Genomic DNA, 24,026 nt, shown 5'->3' on the forward strand with positions numbered 1-24,026 from the left:
GTTGCAAGTAATGAACCAATATTGACAGAATACTCACCAAAGATATACTTTATTCAGATTCCTTAGTCTTGACCTAATGTACTTTTTCTGTTCTGGCATCTCATTCAGGAGACCACGCTACACATAGTTGTTGTCATGTCTCCTGAGGCTCCTCTAGACTGGGATAGCTTCTCAGACTCTCCTTGTTTCCAATGAGCTTGACAGTGCTGAGGAACACTGATCGGGTGTTTTGTAGAATGTCCTCACTTTGGTCTGTCCATGTTTTTCTTGTCATGAGACGGGGCTGTGGGTTGTGGGGAGGAAGACCACAGAGGTGACGTGCCCTTCTCGTTGCATCGTATCAAGGGCATGTACTACCCACGTGACTAATCACTGCTGATGTTGACCCCGATCGCCCGGTGGAGGGAGCGTTTGTCAGGTTTCTCCACGGTAAGGTGACTGCTTCTTTCCCCTTTCCATACTGTGCCCTGTGGAGGAAGTCGCTCCACTCTGCACAGCCCACGCCAGAGGGGTGGGGAGCTATGCGCCACTTGCTTGAGGGGGGAGCATCTACACATGTTATTTGAAATTCTTCTCCATGAGAGATTTGTTTATTCTATTCTACTCCATTCATGTATTTACTTAACCATTTACATCAGCATGGACTCATGGATACATATCTCATCCTTTGCATTATATTCCAAAAGCAAGTTATTCATTTGATTGTTCAAACTGTCCCAACTTTGGCCACTGAAAGCTTTTAGTGGGCTCCTGACTCCCTGCGATGTACACACCCATCACTATGTATTTCTGGGCACAAACTTTCTGGCACTACAAGATGCTCCGGCTCCTCTTGTATTTTCCTTGCTCCAGCCCTAGAATCAGCCATTCCTCCAAGGAGCCCTGATTCCTTTTATCCTGGAGAATGGTGTAAACTCAACCTCTGGGCCTGGGTACGCCCAATGTTACTGGGACCAAGAAAGTTTTTAAAGAAAAGAGTAGATATCTTTATATATTATTTGTATTCATCTTCTTGGGGTATAGGAGTGACCCTTTGGAATATAAATCATAATTCTCTGGTTTGTTTCTTGAATGAAAATAATATTTAATAAGCTAGACGAGATGATATAATTATGGCAAAAGTGAATGTGTTTTGAATAGTATAAAGCTCTACAGAAATGTACAGTATTATGATTCTAATCAGCTTAAGGTGAGGCCCTGTGGGCTTCCAGACTCTGGCTCTGTGAGCCAGTCTGGCAACATGGAAAAACAAAGTAAAAAGAGCTTCAGTATGATGAGAATTGACTCATTTATCTACTATTTCTTTTCATCATATCTGATGTTTGGTCCTTTTGAAAAACTCCGTCAAGTTATTATTTTGAATCTCTACTTGCAGATTGCTTTGGGCCAGAGAGACATAAAAATAAAGCTAAGAGTTTCTGTCTGGAAAAGAGCATAGAAATAAAGTTGTTTGATATTTACAAAGAACCTCCTGGAATGCTAAGACCTTGGGCTTTAACCTTTCCCTTCCCCTACAAAATTCTTTGTGGAAGGTTTGAAGGGCCAGAGCACAGGAATGCTGTGACTGGAGGCAGAAACGAGAAACCCAACTGGGTGTCACGCTTGCTCAGCCGTGGGGAGGATCTTGCATCAGGGTCGCCATGGCTAAAAACGGTCACAAACTAAGTGGATAGCTTTGCCAAAAAGTCTAAAGGAGCTCATAGGAAAACAGATTAAGGAAGACTTTATTGTTGACCAGTGGCTGTCAGACAGTAGGTTGTGACATTAACAAAAAAAAAAAAAAAGAAAGAAAAAAAAAGACTTAGAGATCATACAGGAACCATCAGGGCCTGAGGCTCCCTGGCTCACATCTCCCACGTGCTAAAGGCCAGATCAGTTTCATTTCAGAATTTAAGGATCAACCGAGAAAGATGTGCGTAATGCAGCATGAAAAGAATATGAACCTTGACTGAGTTTCATTATTTATAAAAATGGGTACAATATGACCTATCTTACAGGGTTAAATGAAGTAGCACGCACAGCAGAAAGCACCTGGCATGCGACAAGTTTTCAACGTATTAGTTTTTTTTTCCTGGTTATTGAAAGATAAGTAAAATCTGAATCTAAGAACTCAACAAGGGCCATTTATTGAAGAATTTTAGGTGAAATAAAACACACAAAGGTGAGTGTGGTGGTTCATGCCTGTAATTCCAGCACTTTGGGAGGCTGAAGCACGAGGATTGTTTGAGGCCAGGGCAACAGAGTAAGACCCTGTTTCTACAAAAAACAAAAACATTAGCCAGGCATGGTGGTGCACACCTGTAGTTCCAGCTACTCGAGGCTGAGGCAGAGGATCACTTGAGCCCAGCAGTTCCAGGTTGCAGTGAGCTGTGATCGCAATTGCACTCCAGCCTGGGTGAAAGAGTGAGATCCTGTCTCAGAAAAACAACAACAAAAAAACCCCAAGACCAAACAAAGACAAAATAGTTTACAGAGAAAGATATAAACCTGCATAAGTAATTTATCTGCTATTTACAAACTGCTGAAATAATATAGTTTCTATCCCTAATACTCATATAACTCTGATCTTCTATTTGTTGTAGTAAGAAACAATTCTCCTTCCTAGTGGGGGCAAAATATTATTTCCTTGCTACTTACAAACCTCACAGAATGTTTATCTTTTCAGAAAACTACACATTTTCTGAAATGATTGCAATGGAAACTGAATTTTGGATTAAGCACATTCAAAAAAAATTCTAGCATATATTTTATAAAATGGTAAAATGAATGAAAATGCCATATCATTATGGTTTATTTTAAGCAAAAACTCTAAGTTCTCTTATTACTCAGAAATGTGATACTTAACATAAGCCGAAACCATTGTGGGGTATGGAATGAACAGCAGAAAATCTTAACATTGACAACGAAATACAGAGTTAAACCTCACTCCAGACTTCTTGGCAATTAAGAAAGTTGGTTTCAGTAAGGCACTGCAACATTGTACTGAGTGAAAGATTGGGGGACTGAATACTGTTCTTATAATATACTCGGTTATATAAGCTATGAATGTATTTAAAAACAGGTAAGGCCATACTGTTGGTCCCTAATGCTCTTCCGACTGCTGTGCTCGCAAGCACGCACTGCGCCCATCAGAGATGAACTGAAAAAAGGAGGAACTGATTAGAAAGAAGTGTTTTGAAGTCAGATCACATTTTACCTCCCCTAGGGACATGAAGCGACTTTCTCAAGTAATTTACAGATAGTAAGCAGCAGAGCCTGTAACTGCAAATCCATTTCTATTTTACCACGTGACTGCTTTTCTGAGGAAGGAAATACTGTTTTAACTACTATTATGTTATCTTCACATGGTATTTTGAGTGTTGAGAAGAAAAAAATGTAGACCCTTTAAGAAAAGCCCCTGCTGCTGCAGCTTGGATGCTTCCTGTGCGGATCTCTCTGTGTAGAGTTAAGTAAAGAAAACCTGCTGAGTAAACACCTTGCAGCCAAGAGTCAGAGAGCGGAGATACATGGTTGCCTAGCAGCAGCCTTAACTGATGAATGCAGAGCAAACAACAGGGATGAAAGCAAGTGGAGGAACTGTGTGTTCTCAGGGACTTCCTCTGGACGGGCTTGTGGCCACAAATGAGGATCATCTGTCCGTGGGGACTAGAAACTGCCCAGGGACTCAGAGCTAATGGGCAGAGCCAGGTTCCCATGGGATGACTCATTTTGAAGAAGAGAAGTAATCTAAAAGTTCACCTGGGTAGTATTCATTAGTCAAAGATCACAAGCATTTTCTATTTGATGTCTCTGAATGTGTATCATTCAAAAAGCATGAGTACAATACAAAGGCTTTCTGACCCTTTGAAATGGCCTGGAGTTCGTCTGAAACAAGTCTAAGGAGGTAAATAAAGTTGTGATTTGGTCAGGGAGGTATGTAATTTGAAGGTAGGTACTCTATCTCTTTGTCTTTTGCTACTTAATTAATTGCTACATTTACCCAGTTAAGTACTTAAATAAAATATATAAAGCACCCATAAAAAGTTACATTTTCCAAGAAGAATAATAGCAACTAGATCATATATGCTTTTATATCGCAAATCTCAATAATTTCACCCATCACTCACATCAATACCCCAGCTAAGGCCATGAGGCATCATTTAAGACATGCTGTTTTGGGGTGCATGAGAAGCCACTACTGGTCTTGTGCTACAAATCCAACCCTGTAAAACGACAGCAGGCATAACCTCTCTGCACATCCCCCATTCAAATTTGATGTACAAAAAATTATGTGAATTAATGAGATCTGATAGAAGAGCATTAAGAAAAGTATTAAAATTTAAAAGCAGAATTGTTCTATTGTTAGTATTAACTGGAATCTAAATACTTTTTCTCTGGTTTGAACCATGAATTTGTTTTTCTCTCATGAGTGTGTGAATTTTAGTGCAGAAAATATTAAGTTTCTTAACACAAAAATGTTTTGGATAAAGAACAGAATTTTTAGAGAGGTTGTTGCAACATTCTCAGAAGTAGAACAGAAAAATACACCAGCCAAAAGATAAACATTGGAAAGGTTTTACATTTTTTCTTCTGATGAAATCATATGTAAGCTAATATTTATGTGCAGACAGCATTTAAAGCCTGGTCTCAAAAAGGATCAGCTACCAGAAGCCTCCACCTAACAGAAAGCACCCACACGAGAAAGCAGTTGGGGAGCACCTCTCCTGTCTCAGCTCACGGCTGGCTGCTCAGTGCTACAAACTACCAGCTAAGAGTATGCAATTTAAACCACCAGTTGCCTCCTATGATGTGCCAATTAATTTCACTTTCACCAGGATCCATCACAGACCCTTAACTAGATGTGCTGATTCATAGTCTGGACTGCTGTAGAGCTTGGTCTCTGCTGCAGAAGTCCCAGGTTCGAATCCTGCCCCTTTTACTCACTACCTGATGACAAGGACAGGAGCCGGACCTGTGTCCTCACCTATAAAATGGGGATCGTGATAACTCTTATCTCACAGGGTTACTAAGAAGATTAAATCAACCAATACATGAAAATCACTTAAAGCAGTTCCTGGATGTGGCAGAGTGCAATAAGGGCCAGTAGGGATCAACTAGAACACTGGGGTGGCATCAGCACGCACTCTTTGTCCCAGGAGACGACTCTGAGGCATGATCCACTAATGGCCACGTAAAACCACAGGATCCCTGGGCTGGTTGATTTGTTTTATTAACTTGTCGCAGCTTTGTGCAGATAGAGCCTGGACGAACACACCCCTGGAAAAGCTGATCAAATGAATGCAAGCTCCAAAAGAGTGGGACTGTTGTCCACACATCTTTCACTACTTTACCTCTGACACAATCCTGCCCAGCACATAATTAGCACTCAACAAATATCTGTTGAATAAATGAATGGCTGAAGGCAAAGATCTGAAATTATGCTAAAATGGGCTATAGGCATTAGATTCAATAGTTTTAGGCAAGGAAGCATTTAATTCAGACCCATTTCTATCTGGATCCAATCAATTACTGCAAGGAAAACAATACTTCCCTAATATTGAGAGTTATTTCCTAAATGCAATTTTTCAGGTACTCAGCAGGCTCCACTGAAAATATTATTGTCTAGCCTGAGCAAGAGTGAGACCCCGTCTCTACTAAAAATAGAAACAAATTATCTGGCCAACTAAAAAAAATATATACATATAAAAAAAAAATTAGCCGGGCATGGTGACGCATGCCTGTAGTCCCAGCTACTCGGGAGGCTGAGGCAGTAGGATCACTTAAGCCCAGGAGTTTGAGGTTGCTGTGAGCTAGGCTGACGCCAGGGCACTCACTCTAGCCCAGGCAACAGAGCAAGGCTCTGTCTCAAAAAAAAAAAAAGAAAAGAAAAAAGAAAATATTATTGTCAATATATGGACAGTACCCAATAATAGTCACATCTTCCTATAAATATTTGTGAGAACATTTCATGAAAAATCATGATGGTCACTTCCATTTACAATTAAACTAACAGTAAAAATACTCAAAAAAATTACTAAAACATTACATAGGAAAACAAGCACTGTGATATCTCAAAAAGAAGATTTAATTAGGTTCTAATTTTTTTAGCAGGTAAAAAATCTAGTTTTGATGCCTTGGAATTTCTATCAATAGAAAATATGTAGCTAAACTTTCAGAAGAAGAAATAAAGGAATAAGAAATAAATGAGTTTTTAGTCTAAAAAATACATGTGATCTTTCAAAACCTAAAGGCAAGTTTTCTGAGAGTTTATGACAAACTTACAAATTTATAATCTACAAATTTAACAATTCTCTGTTAGGGAGTTAGTAACATTTCAAAATTAAAACCTGAAATTTTATCCTGGTACCTGAATAAACCACAGTGACTAAAAATTAATTTGTTATTTGGGACACAGTGAAATAGATGCTCAGGAACAAAATGTACAGCTAAAGCATTTCTTTAAAGGAAGAAAACACATGGAGAAAATATGAAACAGCTTTCATTACAGATGGTGCAAAAACATAACTCAAACTGTTGATACCAAAATATATAACCTGTAAAACCTTAAAAAAAAAAAAAAGGATCATAGAAAAGTTACCAACCCTGGTTTTGTTTTACCTTCAACCATGAGCATGGGCTCCTTGCCCCCACCGTGGGCCAGCATCTCCCTGCGATAGCGCTCCCCAGCGGCCCTGGGGAAGAGAGAACTCTCTTAGACTCCTGCTCACACAGCCGGCCTGGCCTCCATTCACTCTTGCCTGGAGTCTCTCAAAGGAAGCCACGCTGATGTCATCTTCATAAAAGCTGCCACCATTTTCTTGCTTCTAAAAATCTAATTCTGCTTTTTAAGTTATTCTAAAATATTAATAAATTAAACCAGGTGTGATATATTCACTGTAAAAGAATAACTATTTTCAGTGTTCTGTTTTGTTAGAAAGTGACCTCTCTTTGCAGAAAGGATTATTTAGTTTATGTATTATAGACTAAGTAAAATATTATCTCTTATTCTCCGTAATTTTTTAGATTATTTTTAAGTGAAGTTTTAAATTATTTATGTCATTCTTTACTTTCAAAAAAGAATCTGAGGAGGCACCTAACAAAGAGAGAAAAACAACACTCTAAAATAAGAGTGAAGGAAAAAGAGCTGGCAGGAGAAGGCTAAATACAGCAGAAGACCTTGGCTCAGGAGGGCTGAGGGACCGGAAAGCCCTCCTTGGCGGGCTGGTGGCGAAGGCAGAGGAGGGAACAGCTCATCTCCACCTGGACCCTCAGTGTTCCCACGTGACACTGAGTCCTCTAAGGAACACTGCCTATGATAACAGGTAAAGGCAGGATTTGAGGAATTTTTATACATATAAATTATCCAAATTAATGGCACCTGGAAATAAACTCTTCAGTGTTACTCTTCTGTATTTTACGCAAAAAGCAATTCTGTTAACACAAATGACTTACACATTATGATAAGCAGAGTAAATTTGGAATGGTTGTCATTCCACTAGCTCTGGAGCATCTTTACGTATGGGTAATCTTGTGAACATAGTCTCTAACCAGGCTTCTTGAGAGCATTAGAGCATCGAAACCATGCTGACATCACACACTAACCTGGGTCCCATTCTGAAGCCAGCGCTAAGGCCAGGCCGGAAACCTGGACAGAGGTGGAGCCTTCTTGGGGCAGGGGTGGCTGAGAGGGTCCCTCCCACACGGGATGTGGCACCTCTTCCTCCAAATCACCCTCTCCTTGCAGGCCTCCACTCCGGACTTACCTCAGCCCTGCGCGGCCTGGCTTCCTGATGTAGGTTCCGGCACAGCTATTTTTTATAAGTGGGATCAAAAAGATCTTTTGACAGAGGTTAGAAATTCTCTAGTCCAGTAAGCATTTTTACTAGCTTACTTATATGTGTCCGTAAAGTATGGCAACTACATGTCTAGGCAAGAAAGCACACACACACAAGATATAAATATTTGGAAATACGTGTATTTAACAGTATACTAGCTTTCTAGTAAAGTCTAGCTCCTTCAAACAAGATGATATTTTGCCTATTTTACAGAAATCTCCAATAAAGAGTTGTGATCCCTAAACCTGATTTACTGTAGTCAAGTTTGGCTGCGGATCCTTTGAAAATAATACAATCTGAAAAGCAGACCAAATGTCTACAGTCTGCAAAGGGTGGAAGACAAAATAACATGTGGGTACCAAGCCATAAAACATTTAAAAACTCTATCACATCATCAAATTCAAGTTCAAAAGAATTTGAAACTGAATGTTATTATAACTGCTGAGAAAATCCAGATCTATGTCAAATTATATGAAAAGCTGAGGGCGTGTGGAGGAGGAGGGAGGGAAAAGAAACTAGGAGCTGGGAGACTTAGACTACAGTCTTAGTCCTGTTTGTTAATTGTGAAGCCTTGAACAAATTATTAATACCTATTTTCTCTGAGCCTCAGTTTCCTCTCATAAAAGGTACCTGTTCTGACGAGGTTGCTGCGAATGCCACATGAAAACTCTTGGGTACTCTAAAAGTCTAAGATGCCATGTATTCTAAACCATGTGAAAGTGGTGAAGATAACAGTCATCAAACCGAGTTCCATAAGAGGAATTTGGAGGTGTACTTATTTGTGTGGTGAGGAGATGAAATGCTATAAACGATTATTATACCAGATCATAACTATAATTTACTTTCAAAGAAAACACCTTCTAAGGAATGATAAGACCAAAATTTGACTTCCGCGTAATTCCTATTGTTAGAGAGATTCCTGTAAGGAGGATTGGGAGGCCAAATCAGGGAGCAACAGAAGATCCCCTGCACCTCTCCATTCAACAAGGGATCCCTGCACCTCTCCATTCAACAAGGGATCCCTGCACCTCTCCATTCAACAAGGGATCCCTGCACCTCTGCACCCAACACGAGATCCCTGCATCTCTCTACCCAGTGGAAGTCTAACTACTACATGGCTTTACCAAGAGTGCAGGCAGACTGTACTACCTATTGGGGGCCACCCTCCTGCCCTCCAGTGCCATGTCTTGCCTCCACTCTGGGGAAGGGCGAGGGCATCCTGCATCCATAACTGAAATTTGCCTAGCACAGATTTCCTCTTAGAATCATTGAAGGCTCACCATAGTCACTGGCTAATCTGATGAAATATGCACCTGGGAGAGGACCAGGGAGCCACCACACAAACATTTTAGTTAGCTTTCTACAGAAAAAGCTGGAAACACTGTTGTCTTAACCACAGATTATGCTGATGATGGAAACGCGGAGCCAGGCTGCTTGGGAAGGCACATAAGAGGAGAGGCAGCAGAAAACAGCGGAGGGAGGAGTCTGCAGCCACCTCAGTACCCAATCTGCAGCGAGCGGCCACAGCGAAGGGGGGCTGTGCCCGGGCAGTCGGGGGAGCACCTCCTCTCCCCACGGCCACTCATTTCCACCGTGACGCCTCACTAGGGCAAAAAGTGCTCCAAAAGTCTGGCAGAGGGGTAACTTTCCAGAAACAGACTAAGTGTTAACGCCAACAAAGTTTCCAACAGTGCTAGTCCAAAATGAGAAACAGTAGTGAGTCCTTTGTTGGGCAATAAAGAGGCAGGAAGGTGTCCACACGAGGCAAACTTCAGATGCTCGTGCGGAAAGTAAGGCAGCCTGTCAAAAATAACAGGAAGCAGAGAGCAGTAGGAACATACAACAAGAATGGCTGGAAAAACAAAGAAAACCCATGGGAGAGGCATGGACCGCTTTGTATAGAAGCAAGAGCCCTTGCACGAGGGTCCCCGCGGGCATTCCAGAGGGCACCACGTGATCACAGTACCACGGTGCTGGAGGGGAAGGTGGACGGGCCACGGTCCCCCGCAGGAGGCAGGCGCGGGCCCCTGCGGAGAGGCGCAGAGCGGCCTGAGCTGCGTGAGGAGACCGCCTCTTCCCGCCAGGCCCAGCCCTGTTCTCAGGGCTGCTGCTTTCTGAGCCTGACTGCGATTGTAGCAGGGTGGGGGGTTACCGTGGCTAAAGGAGCGCACGTTTTGTAAACGTCCTCTGCTTATTACCTGTTGAACGGGTCCTGTAGAAAGCATTCCTTCCAAACCATGGAAGCCACTGCCCGGGACATCAGGTAAGAGTAGTATTTGGCACCGTAGCCCACAAGGTGGCTGAATCGCAGCTGCCAGGCCTGCCAAGACAGAAGCACAGTACGGGAAACTCTTTCGACTCTGCATTTTGTGAATGTTAGGTATGAGAACACAATGGAGGCACATAGGAAACCTGCAAATGTTTTCATTTAAATTTCACCCTAGAGGGTCACATCACTCATAGCATTAATATCGTTACATTTCATATACTGTTATGGGCTGAATTGTGCCTCTCCAAAATCCACATGTTGAAACCCTAAGCCAGTACCTCAGAATGTGGCTGTATTTGGAGCTGGGGTCTTCAAATAGGTGATTAAGTTAAAATGAGCCTGTTAGGCTGGGCCCTCATCCAATCTGGCTGATGTCCTTAGAAGAAGAGGGAATTTGGACACACAAAGAGACACCAGGGGCACGTGCACAGAGGAAAGGCCACTTGAGGACACAGTGAGAAGACAGAAGATTCTGCAAGCCAAGGAGAGAGGCCTTTGCTTGGACTTCCAGCTCCAGAACTGGGAGATAGTCAAGGGTGTGTTGTTCATGCCACCCAGTCTGACGTATTTTGCTATGGCAGCTCTAGCAGACTAATACATGCACAAAGAAAATGTGTGTGTGCGTGTGTGTGTTTTGCTTCAAATATATGGCTAATCCTTTTCATTAAGTGAGTTTAATTACTTATACTGAGTATAATAAAGTCCTAAGTTTACTTATTTTTAATAATTTGGTTAGTTCAGAAAGGTTTACTTTACATGACTACTTGCTGCATGAGCTGCTTTTCACAGGCGCTAGATTTTCTGACACTGAAAACTTACCATGTTTTTACCATAATGACGTTTTATGACAAAGCAAAAAGGCATAGAGCAGAAAAAAATGGACTATAATTGAAAAATCATAATTACATAATAATAATAATGTATATAATTACATGTTTTTAAAAGAAGAAACAAATGCTAAGAGCCAAAGTTAATCACCAGCAGCTTTGGCCCCTCAGTAGAAGGATGAAGGGATAGTCCGGGCTCCCTCCTTCTCTAAGCTTGCTCAGCTTATTTTCTAATCATAAAAAGCAAGAAGTTGACATTTAATCGTTTTGTCCAAATTCATCCCTCTGGGATGCATTTCTGTGACAGTGACATAGACAGACAGCCCAGAGCCAGCAGCAAGAGTGCCAGTGACAGGGCAGGGCTGGACTTTCGCATCTGCCTGGACGCTGGCATCTGGAGAGGCAAGTTTGGGTCTAGCACTGAGAGGGACCATCCATTCTTTTTGAGGACAATGATGCAGTTATGACAAGAAAGGTCACATGGGTTTGCATGGAAGAATACCGGAAACTTCCTTTCCTACAAGTATTGACCTTTCTCTGTAGCTCAGAGCTGACGGTCAGCAAGAGGGGGGTTAAGTGCACACGCAGGAGCTTAGGCTGGTGTGTTCACTGTAATATTATCCCACCTGCTCCATCGAAGCTGCAACTATGAAAACTGTCCTCAAACGACACACTTGTAACTTTAAAAATTTACTTTTTTGAAACAAACAAATCTGACATGCAATCATCTACTTCCTTCTAATATATGCTTTATCTGACATTAAATTTTTTTGAAAAAAAACAGAAGCTTAAGTTTGGGTTTTTTTGTTTGTTTTTGTTTTTTTTACCATGATAATCATTCTCTAACAAATCTTTTAACTCCTTGGAAAATAAAATATAAAGTATAATCCTTCCTACAACTCTATAAACTAGGTAAGCAAATTCTGGTTAACATATCAAGAAACAAACATTTAAAAAAATCTGGTTCCTTCATCACAGTGATGTGGCAAGTTTCAGAACATACTCTGAGCTCTACAGCCACTGTACAGCGACTTTAAAGATGAAGTCACAGTGCTAGTTACTCTGGTTGTGTCCAGTTCTCTAAGGAAAATAACTTCCTGGACTGGGCAAGGAAGCCATCAGAGGAAGGTGTGCAGTCCACGCCCCACAACTTAGGAAATGGGGCCATCTCGGCAGAGATGCACAGTTATCCTCAATATCCACTCTCCCCTTCCCGCAAAAAGATGAGAGTGGAAGTAGGCATTGCCTCGTGAGTTGCACACTGAAGGAAAGAGCTGTGCCCCTTCCTCCTTGGCGTGCACCACATCAGCCCATCTGTGAGGGCACCACCACCCACTGGCAGGGGTCTCTGACTCAGGGTGGCTGCCACTGGCACTGGGTGGGTGCGCTGGTACAGTGGTCATCTGGGGTCTCTGTTGCAGTAACCAGACTTGTATTCTGCCTCACAAAGGCCCCTACTCCAGGTGTGGAGTCTCCCTACTGAGGCTCCTGGGAGCTCAATAGAGGCTGTGCTCTTGCTGGAGGAGCGGAGCACTAGAAATACAGCCCACAGTCTCTTGCCAACGGCTCCTTGGGGACACTGGAGGGCAGAGAAAGGTAGATACAGACTCTTCACCCTTTCTGGATGTGAGTGGTTTTTAAAACAAAAGCAAATTGCCCAGGACCATCTATGGGTCCAATTTCAGTATAACAAACTTTAAATAACTACATTTTTAGTCAAAGAGCTGGGTCTTTTGGAATTCATTTACAATGCATGCACAGTTCATATACTCTGTCTTATTTAAAAAAAGGATCTGTGCCAGCTTTTGTGTCATGCTGGAATCTTAATCTACTAAATGTTGATTAGAACACATGGACCATTGGTAATCTTTCTCACGGCAAGCCATCCGGATGTGACGATACCTTCTGTAATAGTACGTGGCCTGCTGTTGTACTCTGCTGCTCCACCACCACACTGGCTGCCGTGCTATTGAGGATATACGCATCTCAGGCTGGAAGCCCCAGAATTAGTAGCATACAGTTAAGAGGCTTTGTCTCTGAAACTTTTTCTTCACGGGTGATCTGCCAGAACTAGTTTGGCAGCCTTTGCGGTATAGAGCAGAATTTAACGCTGTTTAGATCTGAGCTGAATACAGCTTTGTTTTATCTTGAAAACAGGCCCACTTCAAAAGTGGCATTTGATCTGAGCTAAGACATTTCTAAGTTTCCTAGTTTCATCAACTTGTAACTGAGTTCCCACATAAACAGAGTAATAAATAAGACCTTTCAGAACTCTAGAAAGAGACATCAGGATTTGTGCAACGCACCACTTCCTGGACTGCCACGGCTCTGCCTTCTCCTAACATCCCTACCTGGATACAGGGCTTCTGGCACACGCATGCCTCATTGTGTCTTGCTCTTTAATTACAGGTTTGGGTTCGGCATTACATCCTTTCCTACCTCAAGACATGCTAAATAAATTATCCCCACCTGACACCTTTCATCAGAGGTTTGTAAGTTTATGGCCAACTAAGACCTACAATCCCACTGCTGTTTGAACACAATTGCTGAATTCCTGCTAATTCAATCTAATATTAAGTCCTTGTTACCATTTTACTCATTCATCTGGAAAAATGAAAGACAGCATTTCACTTTAAGCTCTGGAATTACGATATCCTCTTCCTTTTAAATCAAAGTCTTCCTCTTCCCAAGGGATAACTGTCAGATGGATAAAAGTTTTTGCCTTTCCTTCGATGTTTAATGTGTGATATGATTTCAAAAACAAGTGACTCAAGTCCCTTTGTAGTTTCCCTTTTTATTATGGCCAGAGACATGGATTTCCAAATCCTCGTACTACCCTAAGGCATGGCTATTTAAGCTTTTCCTGAGTGAGATAATCGCGGTGATCCCACGAGAAAGACGATACACGGAGCCTGTGAGCGGCAGGTCCAGACTCTGTGGATACTGTCACTTGCTTCAGAACCCAGAGAACGGGAGGCCCTTCCAGGACTCTTATTGGACTATAGACCTCTTCTAACTCCATGATTTTCTGGGGCCAGAAATGGAAAAGTAGCAATGCAGCCGTTTACTTACTATTTTCAGTTTCAAACCTAGCACAGGGACTAGCCCAAGGCAAGTACTCATTAACTATGCACTAAATGTTGAAAATGATAGAACTAACCTTTTCTCTTAATTATACTCTTAAATAGCACAACACATCTTCATTCCCTGCTACATGTATATAAATGCACTTAGCTAAAATTTATTTTAAAACAATCTTATCACTGGAACATGATACAGTTGACCCTTGAACAACATGGGTGGGTCAACTTATAAGTGGATTTTTTCAATAAATACAGCCAGCCAGGTTTCCCATGCGCAAACAAACAAGGATGGAAAATACAGTATTCTAGGGATGTGAAACCCACATATACAGAGGGTCAACTTTTCGTACCCGCAGGTTTACAAGGCCAACTTGGGGACTTGAGTATATGCAGATTTTGGTATCCAAGGCAGGGGAGATGGGTCCTGGAACCAGCCCCCGTGGACACCAAGGGGCACTGTGTAGCAGTCCCATCTCACCTGTGGTTTAGCTCTCTGTAGTTTCAGCCATACATGGTCAACTTTGGTCCAGAAATAGGTGAAGAGAGTACAGTTACATATTGAGAGAGAGGCCACATTCACATAACTTTTATGACAATACACTGTTAAAATTTTTCTATTTTATTATTAGTTTTATTGTTAATCTCTTACTGAGCCTGATCTATAAATTTAAATTTATCATAGGTATGTATGTATAGGACAAAACATAGCATACATAGGGTTAGGTACCATCCATGCTTTCAGGCATCCACTGGGGGTCTTGACATGTAGCCCCTGTGAATAAGGGGGGGCAACTATAAGCTGCATCACACTCCTGGTGTGTGTCACACTGAACTGAAACTTCCTTAAGGGCACGGCCCCCATGTTGTGTTCATGTCTAGACTCAGCACAGTACCTGGAGCACAACAGGAACTCAGTATCTGTCTGCTGAATGGATGGATGGACAGATGGACACTACCAGATCCTTTCACAACCGTGCTAAATGTTACCGACAGACTGGACTTCTGAGATGGGGAGCCTGGGAGTAATATCTATCACAAGCAAGATGACACTATAGTGCTAAAAACAAATTTGGATCTTAGGCTATTAATAGTTTTTAAAAAAATAGTTCTTTGACTACATTATTTGATAGATGATGTAAAAGTTCTGAGGCTAATTCTGGCACCAGATCTCCAGGTCTGGCCTATGTACAGACTCTAGTAGAGCTTCCTGCAGTATGATTCTAGCTCCTTCAAGCCTCAGAGGCTCTAAACAAATGATGGGCTAACAATACTGTACAAGCTCATAAAGGCCTATCGCTCACATCTGTACCTGCTGTAATTAGGATAACTAATAGACGGCAAGACAGGAATGAATAAAGTCCTGAGCTAGTCTTTGTAGACAGACCATTCTGACTGTTCGCATTCTCTGTGTACAATACTGTTGGTCTGCGGAGTATCTCTTACGATACAAAATCACTGGCAGCCGGAAGTGTTTAGGTATTTAACCACGATGGAGAGCAGAAGGAGATGTTCATACTCTTTCTCTCTTACTGTGTATATATGGATAAGTGTTCCATGACTTAATGTAGACTAGATACTTCTAACTGGTAAGAAGTCCCTACTGATATTTTACCCAAATCCATGAAACAATGGTGCCAAACAAACAGGAATTCTCTCCTTGGAATATAAAGTGTTGTTAAATGGAACTCAGTTATTGTGGTGGACATGCTCTCAGGTGTGTCCACGATTTGTCTTCCCAGTGGCAGGCCTTTGTGAAACCCTCTCCCTTGCGTACAGACAGAATCTGTTCCTTGCTTCTAACCAACAGACTACGGCAATGGTGTTGGGATGTCGCTCTGTGATTATGTTATGTTATATATAATGTCTCTGTCTTGCTAGCAGACTCACTCTAGAAACCCTCCTTGGTAGCTGGAGGAAGTGGCCACATTGGGAAACCCACTGGCAGGGAGCTGGGGGTGCCCTCTAGGACCTGGGGAGACAGGTTCTAGCACCTGTGGGCAGCCTACAGCCAGCCAGCAGGAAGTCTATCCTCAGTGCTACAACCACAAGGAAATGAATTCTGCCAGCACCCTGGGAGTTTCTATCACACAGCAATAGAAAACTAATACCATTACCTACTTTTTAAAATGAGAGGTATGTGAAAAAATACTATTAAGAGAAATAACCCCCTGAAAATATGGACTGTATATCTATACTTATTAAAGATATACCCTGTGTCTTTGTGAAAATCTTTGGAGGGAAATATCTTTTTAAATATTTTATAATTTTGAATAAATATTTTAACAGGTTATATTTTACAAATAGACTCGAAAAGAGTAAATTGGCCAAGGCAATTGGCAGAGATTGCTAAGTATCCCCTCCTTCGCTCTCCCCTTCTTCCTTTTAGAAACAGAATCGCACCCTTTTCCCGCTACGTTAGAGTAGGGCTCTGGGCGGCTCTGGCAGAGGCTGCATTTCCCGAGGCTCACACAGCTGTGCAGCCATATTCCTGCCAAGGGCCACGAGCGGAGGTGGAGGACCAGGCTCTTCAAAAGCAGGCTGCTGGCCCTCCTCGTCCTCGTTCCCCTTCCTGCTAGCTTTGAAAGGGTGAAGACTAGAAACACCGCCTTGAACTCAAAAGGCCATATGCTGAGAAGTCACCAGCCCGCTGGTCCTACCCGCTCATCTCTGCCTGGCTGGCAGGAGGAAAGCAGCTTTATACCCATCTCCCTTTCCAATGACTGACACCCGCAACATTCCCAAGTCACATTCGCCTGGGTATAGCTGACACCTGTAACTTTTAAATTAGTTTCTACCGTATCTACTAAAACACATACCACACAGTTATTTTTACAGCTGTAAAGAAAGCCCTTACATAAATGATAATAAGTATTACAGTTTAAAATGTTAAAACTGCTCTCCAGTATGTAAAAATATGTATCAGGCATAAATCCTTCTCCACCTTACCATACAAATTGAATAATTTACAAAAGAACCATCTTATGAGAATTTTAAAACATTCTGATGACAACTAGAAAACATTTTGATGCTTAATGGTAGTAATTACAGCCTACTTTAAGGAGACTGCCCAGTCTTACAAGAAAAAATTCATTCCTAACAATCTGAGCAATTCTCTTTGGGCAATTAAGAGTAACAGGGCAGGCACACTGTTAATGATGCACACAATACTAACTAGGAGTATGTCTCTTTAGTATGCCAACCTCAACTGTCAATTAACTTATATATGGATATAAAAAAAACTTTGCAAAACAAAAACCAAAACCAGGAAATAGAAGATTGTGTCTATCAAAGCAAATCCATTAGCAGAGCAAGGATATAACTGACCCAAATGGAAACAGATTTATTAGACAAAACATGGAAAGGTATAGTAATATAATGCAATTAAATGAGAAAAATAAATGAAAAGCAACAAGCACAGAACTGGAACCAAGAATGCTCACTTTTGCCCTTTCTAATCAAAACTCCTTAACATTGCTTCTCCTCTGTCATCTTTAACATCTCAAGATTAAAAGGTGGATTGCCCCATCTGAAAATGTGACTGTGGTCAGACCCACCCATAGGGCTATTGTGCAGGTTAAAGGAGATAAACAAAGTAAAAAGTCTGCACTGTGCTGCCAGTTAGGGATGGCTTGGCTTGTCAGCTACTAACATAATCTTTTTGCAAGCAGAGAGGATCCCAGCCACTTCATTGTATCTTGTGACTAACATGGTATCTTCCATAAATATTCACAAAAACAGATAAAAGGAATGAGAAAATTAGACAAATCACTGTAATTTAGATACAATTTACATCTGTAAGTTCAAGTTCTCTTTCTATAATTAAGTTTTAATAGTCTCTAAAATTATAAAGATGTCAACAAACAGGTAACATATAACTAATTTGCTAACTACACACACATCTGAATTTCTGAAGTGACAAGACAGAATTAAAATAACACTTATTAACTTCCATTAACTCCTCACGGGACAGGCCACAGTGCACATGGCATACTGAAGGCTGCGTGGCTCTCGGGCAGACTCTTGCATAACCACTAGGAGATGTGAGACCTGTGAGGTCGGGTGTGTGCACAGCCGAATCTGCATCTCACCGGCTCTTTCCTATTAACCCTCAGCTCATAACTCTAAATGATATTCACTCTACTTCCTTGGTTTGAATAACTGCGGCTTTCCAAGCTTGTGTTCTAATTCTCATGGTGGAAGATCCCCCAGATCACATTAAAAGGCTCATTCTTTTAGCTTTACTTTACCTTGCCTAAGAGGTACAAAAGCTAGACAGGTGCAATTAGGAGGTATGTCTTACTAAGGTTATGCTCCTGGTAAGATGAATCTGAGTTAATAAAGACAGTAAAAACGCCTTCACCTCCAGGAATACATTAATAACCGTCTCCCCGCACCCTATATAATACTGTGAAGGCATTCCAGAAGTTTATGAAGTAACTGCACATTCTAAAGGCTAGCCCAGGGCTTGTGAGAGTATGTTGTCTGCAGGTCGTGTTACTACCTGTATTTTGTGCAGAATAACTGACAGAAATAAAGAACATGACTGATCCACTGAATTTATTAGGGTTGCTGCTTTCTATCAACATGTCATCAATCCTCCCTGATTGTCTCGTCTGAAGAATTTCCAAAATTCCTGATGCAACAATGTTAAGCAATTTTTTACAAGAAAGAAACTGCTATAGTGGTGGTTAAAACATATGCAAAACTTGGGTAATGCCAAATAGGCCACGCTATTGGAATCTTTAAAAAGTATTAGATAAAAATATAATAATCAACACCATTAGTTAAAATTAGTATTCACTGTAAACAACACAGCACCAAAGTATTATTATATCTATTGGCATAAAAATAGTATCAACTAGCATTATTTTACAATGTTATAATAATAGTACAGATATAATGTCATATATAGGAGCTATGTAAGAATAGCTGGCTTTCTTCTCAAATCTCCTAAATTCAAACATTCAAGGTATAACCTTTGAAAGGGTCAGCACTGAGTGAGGCTTGTTTAAAGGTGAAATGAACTGATGTCCTTATATTTCCTTCTAGATCTAGAGGTTAGTAAGCTAAATCTTACCCCACATAACACCAATCACAACACCCTTGTAAGGCAAGCAGGTCTCTGACTTCTGCGGCAATTCAGTCTCCCCCGTGGTCAGAAGCAATGCAGGCCAGCAGGTGTGACCCTCCGCAGCCCTTCCCTGCTCCAACACGTTATGTCAGCATTGACTCTTTTCTTTTGATTGAGCACTCTTGTCAAAAACCAATTGACTGTAAATGTATAGGTTTATTTCTGAAATCTCAACTGTATTTCATTGATCTGTAATGTTTATCCTTACACCACAGTCTTGAGTACGGTAGCTTTGTGGTAAGTGTTACAATTGGGAAATATGAGCTGTCCAACTTTGTTCTTTTCCAAGATTGTTTTGGATATTCTGGTTCCCCTATGTTACCATAGGAAATTTGATGATCAGATTGTCAGTTTCTGTAAAAGAGACAGCTGAAATTTTGACAGAGATTGTGTTGAATCTGTAGGTCAATTTGGAAAGTATTGCCATTTTAACAATAAGTCTTACAATCCATGAACACAAAACATCTTTCCATTTATTCAGGTCTTCTTTAATTTCTTTCATTCATATTTTCTGGTTTTCATCATATAAGCCTTGAACTTCTTTTGTTAAATTTATTCCTAAGCATTTTACTCTGTCAGATGCTATTATAAATAGAACTGTCTTCTTAATTTGATTTTTGGATTGTTTATTGCTACGGCAGCAGTCCCCAACCTTTTTGGCATCAGGGTCCAGTTTCATGGAAGACAATTTTTCCATGGACTGGGAGGGTGGTGGTGGTGGTTTTGGGATGATTCGAATATAATACATTTATTGTGCAGTCAAACCTCTCTACTAATGACAGTCTGTATTTGCAGCCACTCCCCAGTGCAAGCATCACTGCCTCAGCTCCACTTCAGATCATCAGGCACTAGATTCCCATAAAGAGCGTGCAACCTAGATGCCTCGCATAAGCAGTTTACAGTAGGGTTTGTGCTTCCGTGGACTGCTTCTGGTACCAGTCCACAGCCTGGGGGTTGAGGACAGCAATGCTAGAGCATAGAAATACAATTGATTTTTGTATATTGATCTTACATCCTGCGACCCTGCTGAACCCATCTGTTAGCTCTAATAGTTTTTGTGTGTGTGTGTGTGTATTCCTTAGGATTTTCTATATACAAGATCGTGTCATCTACAAATAGTGATAATTTTATTTCTTCCTTTCCAATATGAATACTTTTTATTTTCTTGTCTAATTCTCTGGCTAAAACCTCCAGCAGAATACTGAACAGAAGTGGCAATGGCAAACATCGTCCTGTTCCTGCCTTAGGGAAAGGCTTTTAATCTCTCGCCACTGCGTACAAAGTCAGCCGCAGGCTCTTCCTAGGCGCTTTTCATCAGGCTGAGGATCGGCACTGATTCTCAATTCCGTATCCTCAGTCACTGTCAATCAATCCTCAAATCCTGACAATTTTATCTCAATACATTCCTTGTAGTTTCTCCCTTACATACATGTCTGCCATCAATGCCCAGATTCAGACCTCATCATCTCTTCCTTAGATTGCAAGACCTTTAGGGCAAGATCTATGAGCACATATATATTTTTTGTGACCAAAAAAAGTTACATTCATTAAACAAGATCAAGATGCTGTGGAAAAGCAAGAAGAAAAAGCTCCTATAAATAAAACTATAATTGCCAAAACAAAAAAACAACAGTGGGAAAAGGAGGAGGAGAAAATCAAGGCACACAAAGCAAAAGCATAATTAAAAGAACAAAGAAATTGGATGAAGAAACTTCTGTTTCCACAGCATGATGGGTTTGATATTTCCAATAATCCTCCTGAATCAAACTAAGATGCTGGGAAAAACACATTTAAAAATTTTTTTTGTAAATGCATTGCTGAGATAAAAGAGAATAAAATATCAAAATGATCAAATAGATCATTTTTATCAAAAAAACCTGATGATTATGAGTATATAAGGTTCATTATATTTTTATATTTGTTTTCATCTATCACTTGGATTGATTCCTTTCTGTCTTCAATCTCTTTATCCTCCAACCCATCCTCCATACTGAAACCTTAACTTTTCCCTACACCTTATATCTACTCACGTCACCCCTCTGCTTATAAACTTCAAGGCTTTAAGTTCTCCCCATTCCCTCCAGGACTGTGCGTAAGCCTCTAAGCAGACATAAAGGACTCGTTATTACTTGGTTCCAGCCAGAATTTCAACCCCTGAAGAGCAGCCCCTCCTCCCGGACCAAGTTTCTATTGTCAAGAACCCTAGACTAATACACTCCCTGATCACCTCCTATCACACCTCTCTCGTTCCTTACTCCCTCCTCCCCACCATGGCCTTAACCTAGGCTAGACTCTGAATCAGAAGTGACTAAGCCCAGATCAGAGGTCACTTCTGGCTCCATGAGGCAAAATTCAACACTTCCCTATAGATAACTGAGATTTCACAGTGCTATATTATATCTTTTCCACACTATCTTACACATATATACACCCATCCATCCTGAAAGACAATGTCTTTCAAATAAATTAACACACTCCAAGGAGAAATGGTGTGGTGGGATTAAATAGAAGCTGTGGTTTTACTGTTCTAAATAATTTAGTTCTAAAACATCCCTATCTGAAAAAGGTTTTATAATTGACTTGGGAAAGAAGGTAGAATAAGCAAAATCCCAGGGCAAGATAAGTTAACATATTTTCAAACTGTACACCATTATCTGCTAGTGGTTTATAAAATCAATATAGTAGGTTTTGAGCAGGATTAAAAAAATAAAGCAATAGAATAGAAAACATTGGAGTGTACTGCACATACTTAGGGTAACTTTTGGTCCGTGGTGCTTTTCAGTCTTACACCGACACATGCACACACATACACACCTAAATGTACATACACATATTTGTACAATAGATCATAACGTAAAATGCATGTCTTACTGTGGGTTTTGTCAAAATGTTTACAAGCCAATGAGTTAACAATTCAAGGACAGGGATTAAAAAATCAAGGCTACTAAAGTGAGAGAGAACTGGAGGGTATAACAGCAGGTGAAAACTTAAGACGGGTGATCTCATAGCATATACTGATTTTTACACACCGGGCAAGTGGACCATGAGAAAAGAAACAGTGCCCGTGGCTCTCTCCATTTAGCACTTTAACACATTTGTGTTTTTCTAACACTGTAGCATCGGAATGCAGGCTCTCAATTACGTACAAGTCTACTGATCTCGTTTCTATTGTTTCTGCCTCCATGGTGCACATTAAAGTCTGGTTATCCTCTAAACAGCACAAAAGGAGTTATAGCTTGTAGGTTAAACCTATAAACCAGTTTTAGCTAACCATTCTGAGACGTACTATCCTAGATAATAAAAACAGCAGATTTCAGAAGTATTCATGTGAAAGTAACTCAGAACACGGGCTTAACAGTACTGTCCCCAGGTTAATATCCAGGGTTTGACAGTGCACTACATCACGTAGGATATGACCATTGGGGAAGCTGGGTGAAAGGGACACGAGAACTATTTTTGCAACTTACGAATATTAAACTATTCCAGATAAGAAGTTATTAATAATCATTCAGATTAAAGTGTTTTGTGGATTCCTAGAATCAGTGCCAACAGGCTTGTGTGAGACTTACTCCACGACAGTGATCTGCTTACTACTCACCACTGAGACGAACCAGCTTAGAGCTGAATTCTCTTATTTCAAATGAGCCAGCTCAACAGCATCTAGTGTTACCGTACTTTCTTTCAATAAATGCTATGCTTCTCTAAACTAATTTGTGGTAGCATATTAGTCTCTAAAATCTTTTCATGTATTTCTTTATTCACATTAATTTAAATTCAATACAGGACTGTTTCAACTTTTTAGAGGATACACGAAGTTTTAAGAGGGCCAATGAGTTAGAAAAAGTGGTTATGAAATAAATGTAAACTATCATTTGATTTATAGACATCTATTGCTTCCATTTAAAGGACTCAGCAGTGTGAAAGTGTTGTTTAGACTGTTCTTTGGCTTAAGTGGAAAAAAGTTATGGCTACAATTGTATAAATCATTTCTAATACTGTTTGATTTTAGCTTTTAAGTGTCTGAATTTTTCTAAATGTTCTGAGAAAGTTTGGTTCACTTTTCACTCTCCATAAATCAGCAAGTATTTCAAAGCTTCCCCAAGACACAAAAAAACATACACATGTGAAAAGAATGATTGCATCATCACTAAGTTAGGAATCTGAAGATAATGTATATTAAAGAAAGCAAATAACTGCTTTCTTTTATAATTATTAAATATATACATTATAAATCAAGATGTGTAAAAGACACCAAGATAAACTATTCTAACACATCAATAACCACATATGGTCTTAGAAGGGCACGGATTGCCATAATAGACTCAAAACACTAGCTGCGCATTATCACGGGGCCTCCGGGGGCCTGGCAGAGGGCTGTCCTGATGGAAGAACGCTGAACACACAGATTCCCATCTATTTCGGTCTCTTAATTTGCTTTTCTTGCTTTGACCCATCCTACATACAACTGATGATTTTATTTTTCATACACACCATTTTACCATTTAAATTCCCTTTCAAGCTCTACATCACTGGATTATACTGACAATAATAATAATACATGACATTTGTTTAGTGTTTACCAGGTGCCAGGCATTGGGCTAAGTGCTTCTGACATCCTTTACTTCAGTGGATCCTCACAATAACCCTATGACGTAGGTATCACCATCTCACTGGTGGATCTGACGCTTAAGACTCAACGTAGCTCACCTGATTCCAGAGCCCCACCCTCCACATTACTCCTGTACTATCCGTCATGTTCATCACATCAGCCTCACCGTCCTCAGAGGAGCCCCCTCACTCACACTGTTACTCCTCTACGCAGAGCTTCAGCTTCATACAACCTGTTTCCACACGTAACTTTCTCACTTCTGTCTCTGTAACTTGAATATGTCACTGTTTATC

General features: G+C 40.7%; 1 protein-coding gene across 2 annotated transcripts in view; it reads right to left on the reverse strand.

Moving 5' to 3' along the window:
* Window positions 1–24,026, reverse strand: part of LOC123648841 (mitochondrial intermediate peptidase) — a 108,679-nt gene that overhangs the window by 14,091 nt on the left and 70,562 nt on the right. For both annotated transcript variants that reach the window (XM_045566731.1, XM_045566730.1), the window contains 2 exons: window positions 10,013–10,134; window positions 6,598–6,671 (listed from right to left, as the gene is read on the reverse strand). In XM_045566731.1, coding sequence (XP_045422687.1) covers window positions 6,598–6,671; window positions 10,013–10,134 — 196 coding nt within the window. The remainder of the gene's footprint in view (window positions 1–6,597; window positions 6,672–10,012; window positions 10,135–24,026) is intronic.

Source organism: Lemur catta, chromosome 13 (assembly GCF_020740605.2).
Source record: "Lemur catta isolate mLemCat1 chromosome 13, mLemCat1.pri, whole genome shotgun sequence".
NCBI classification, from domain to species: domain Eukaryota; kingdom Metazoa; phylum Chordata; class Mammalia; order Primates; family Lemuridae; genus Lemur; species Lemur catta.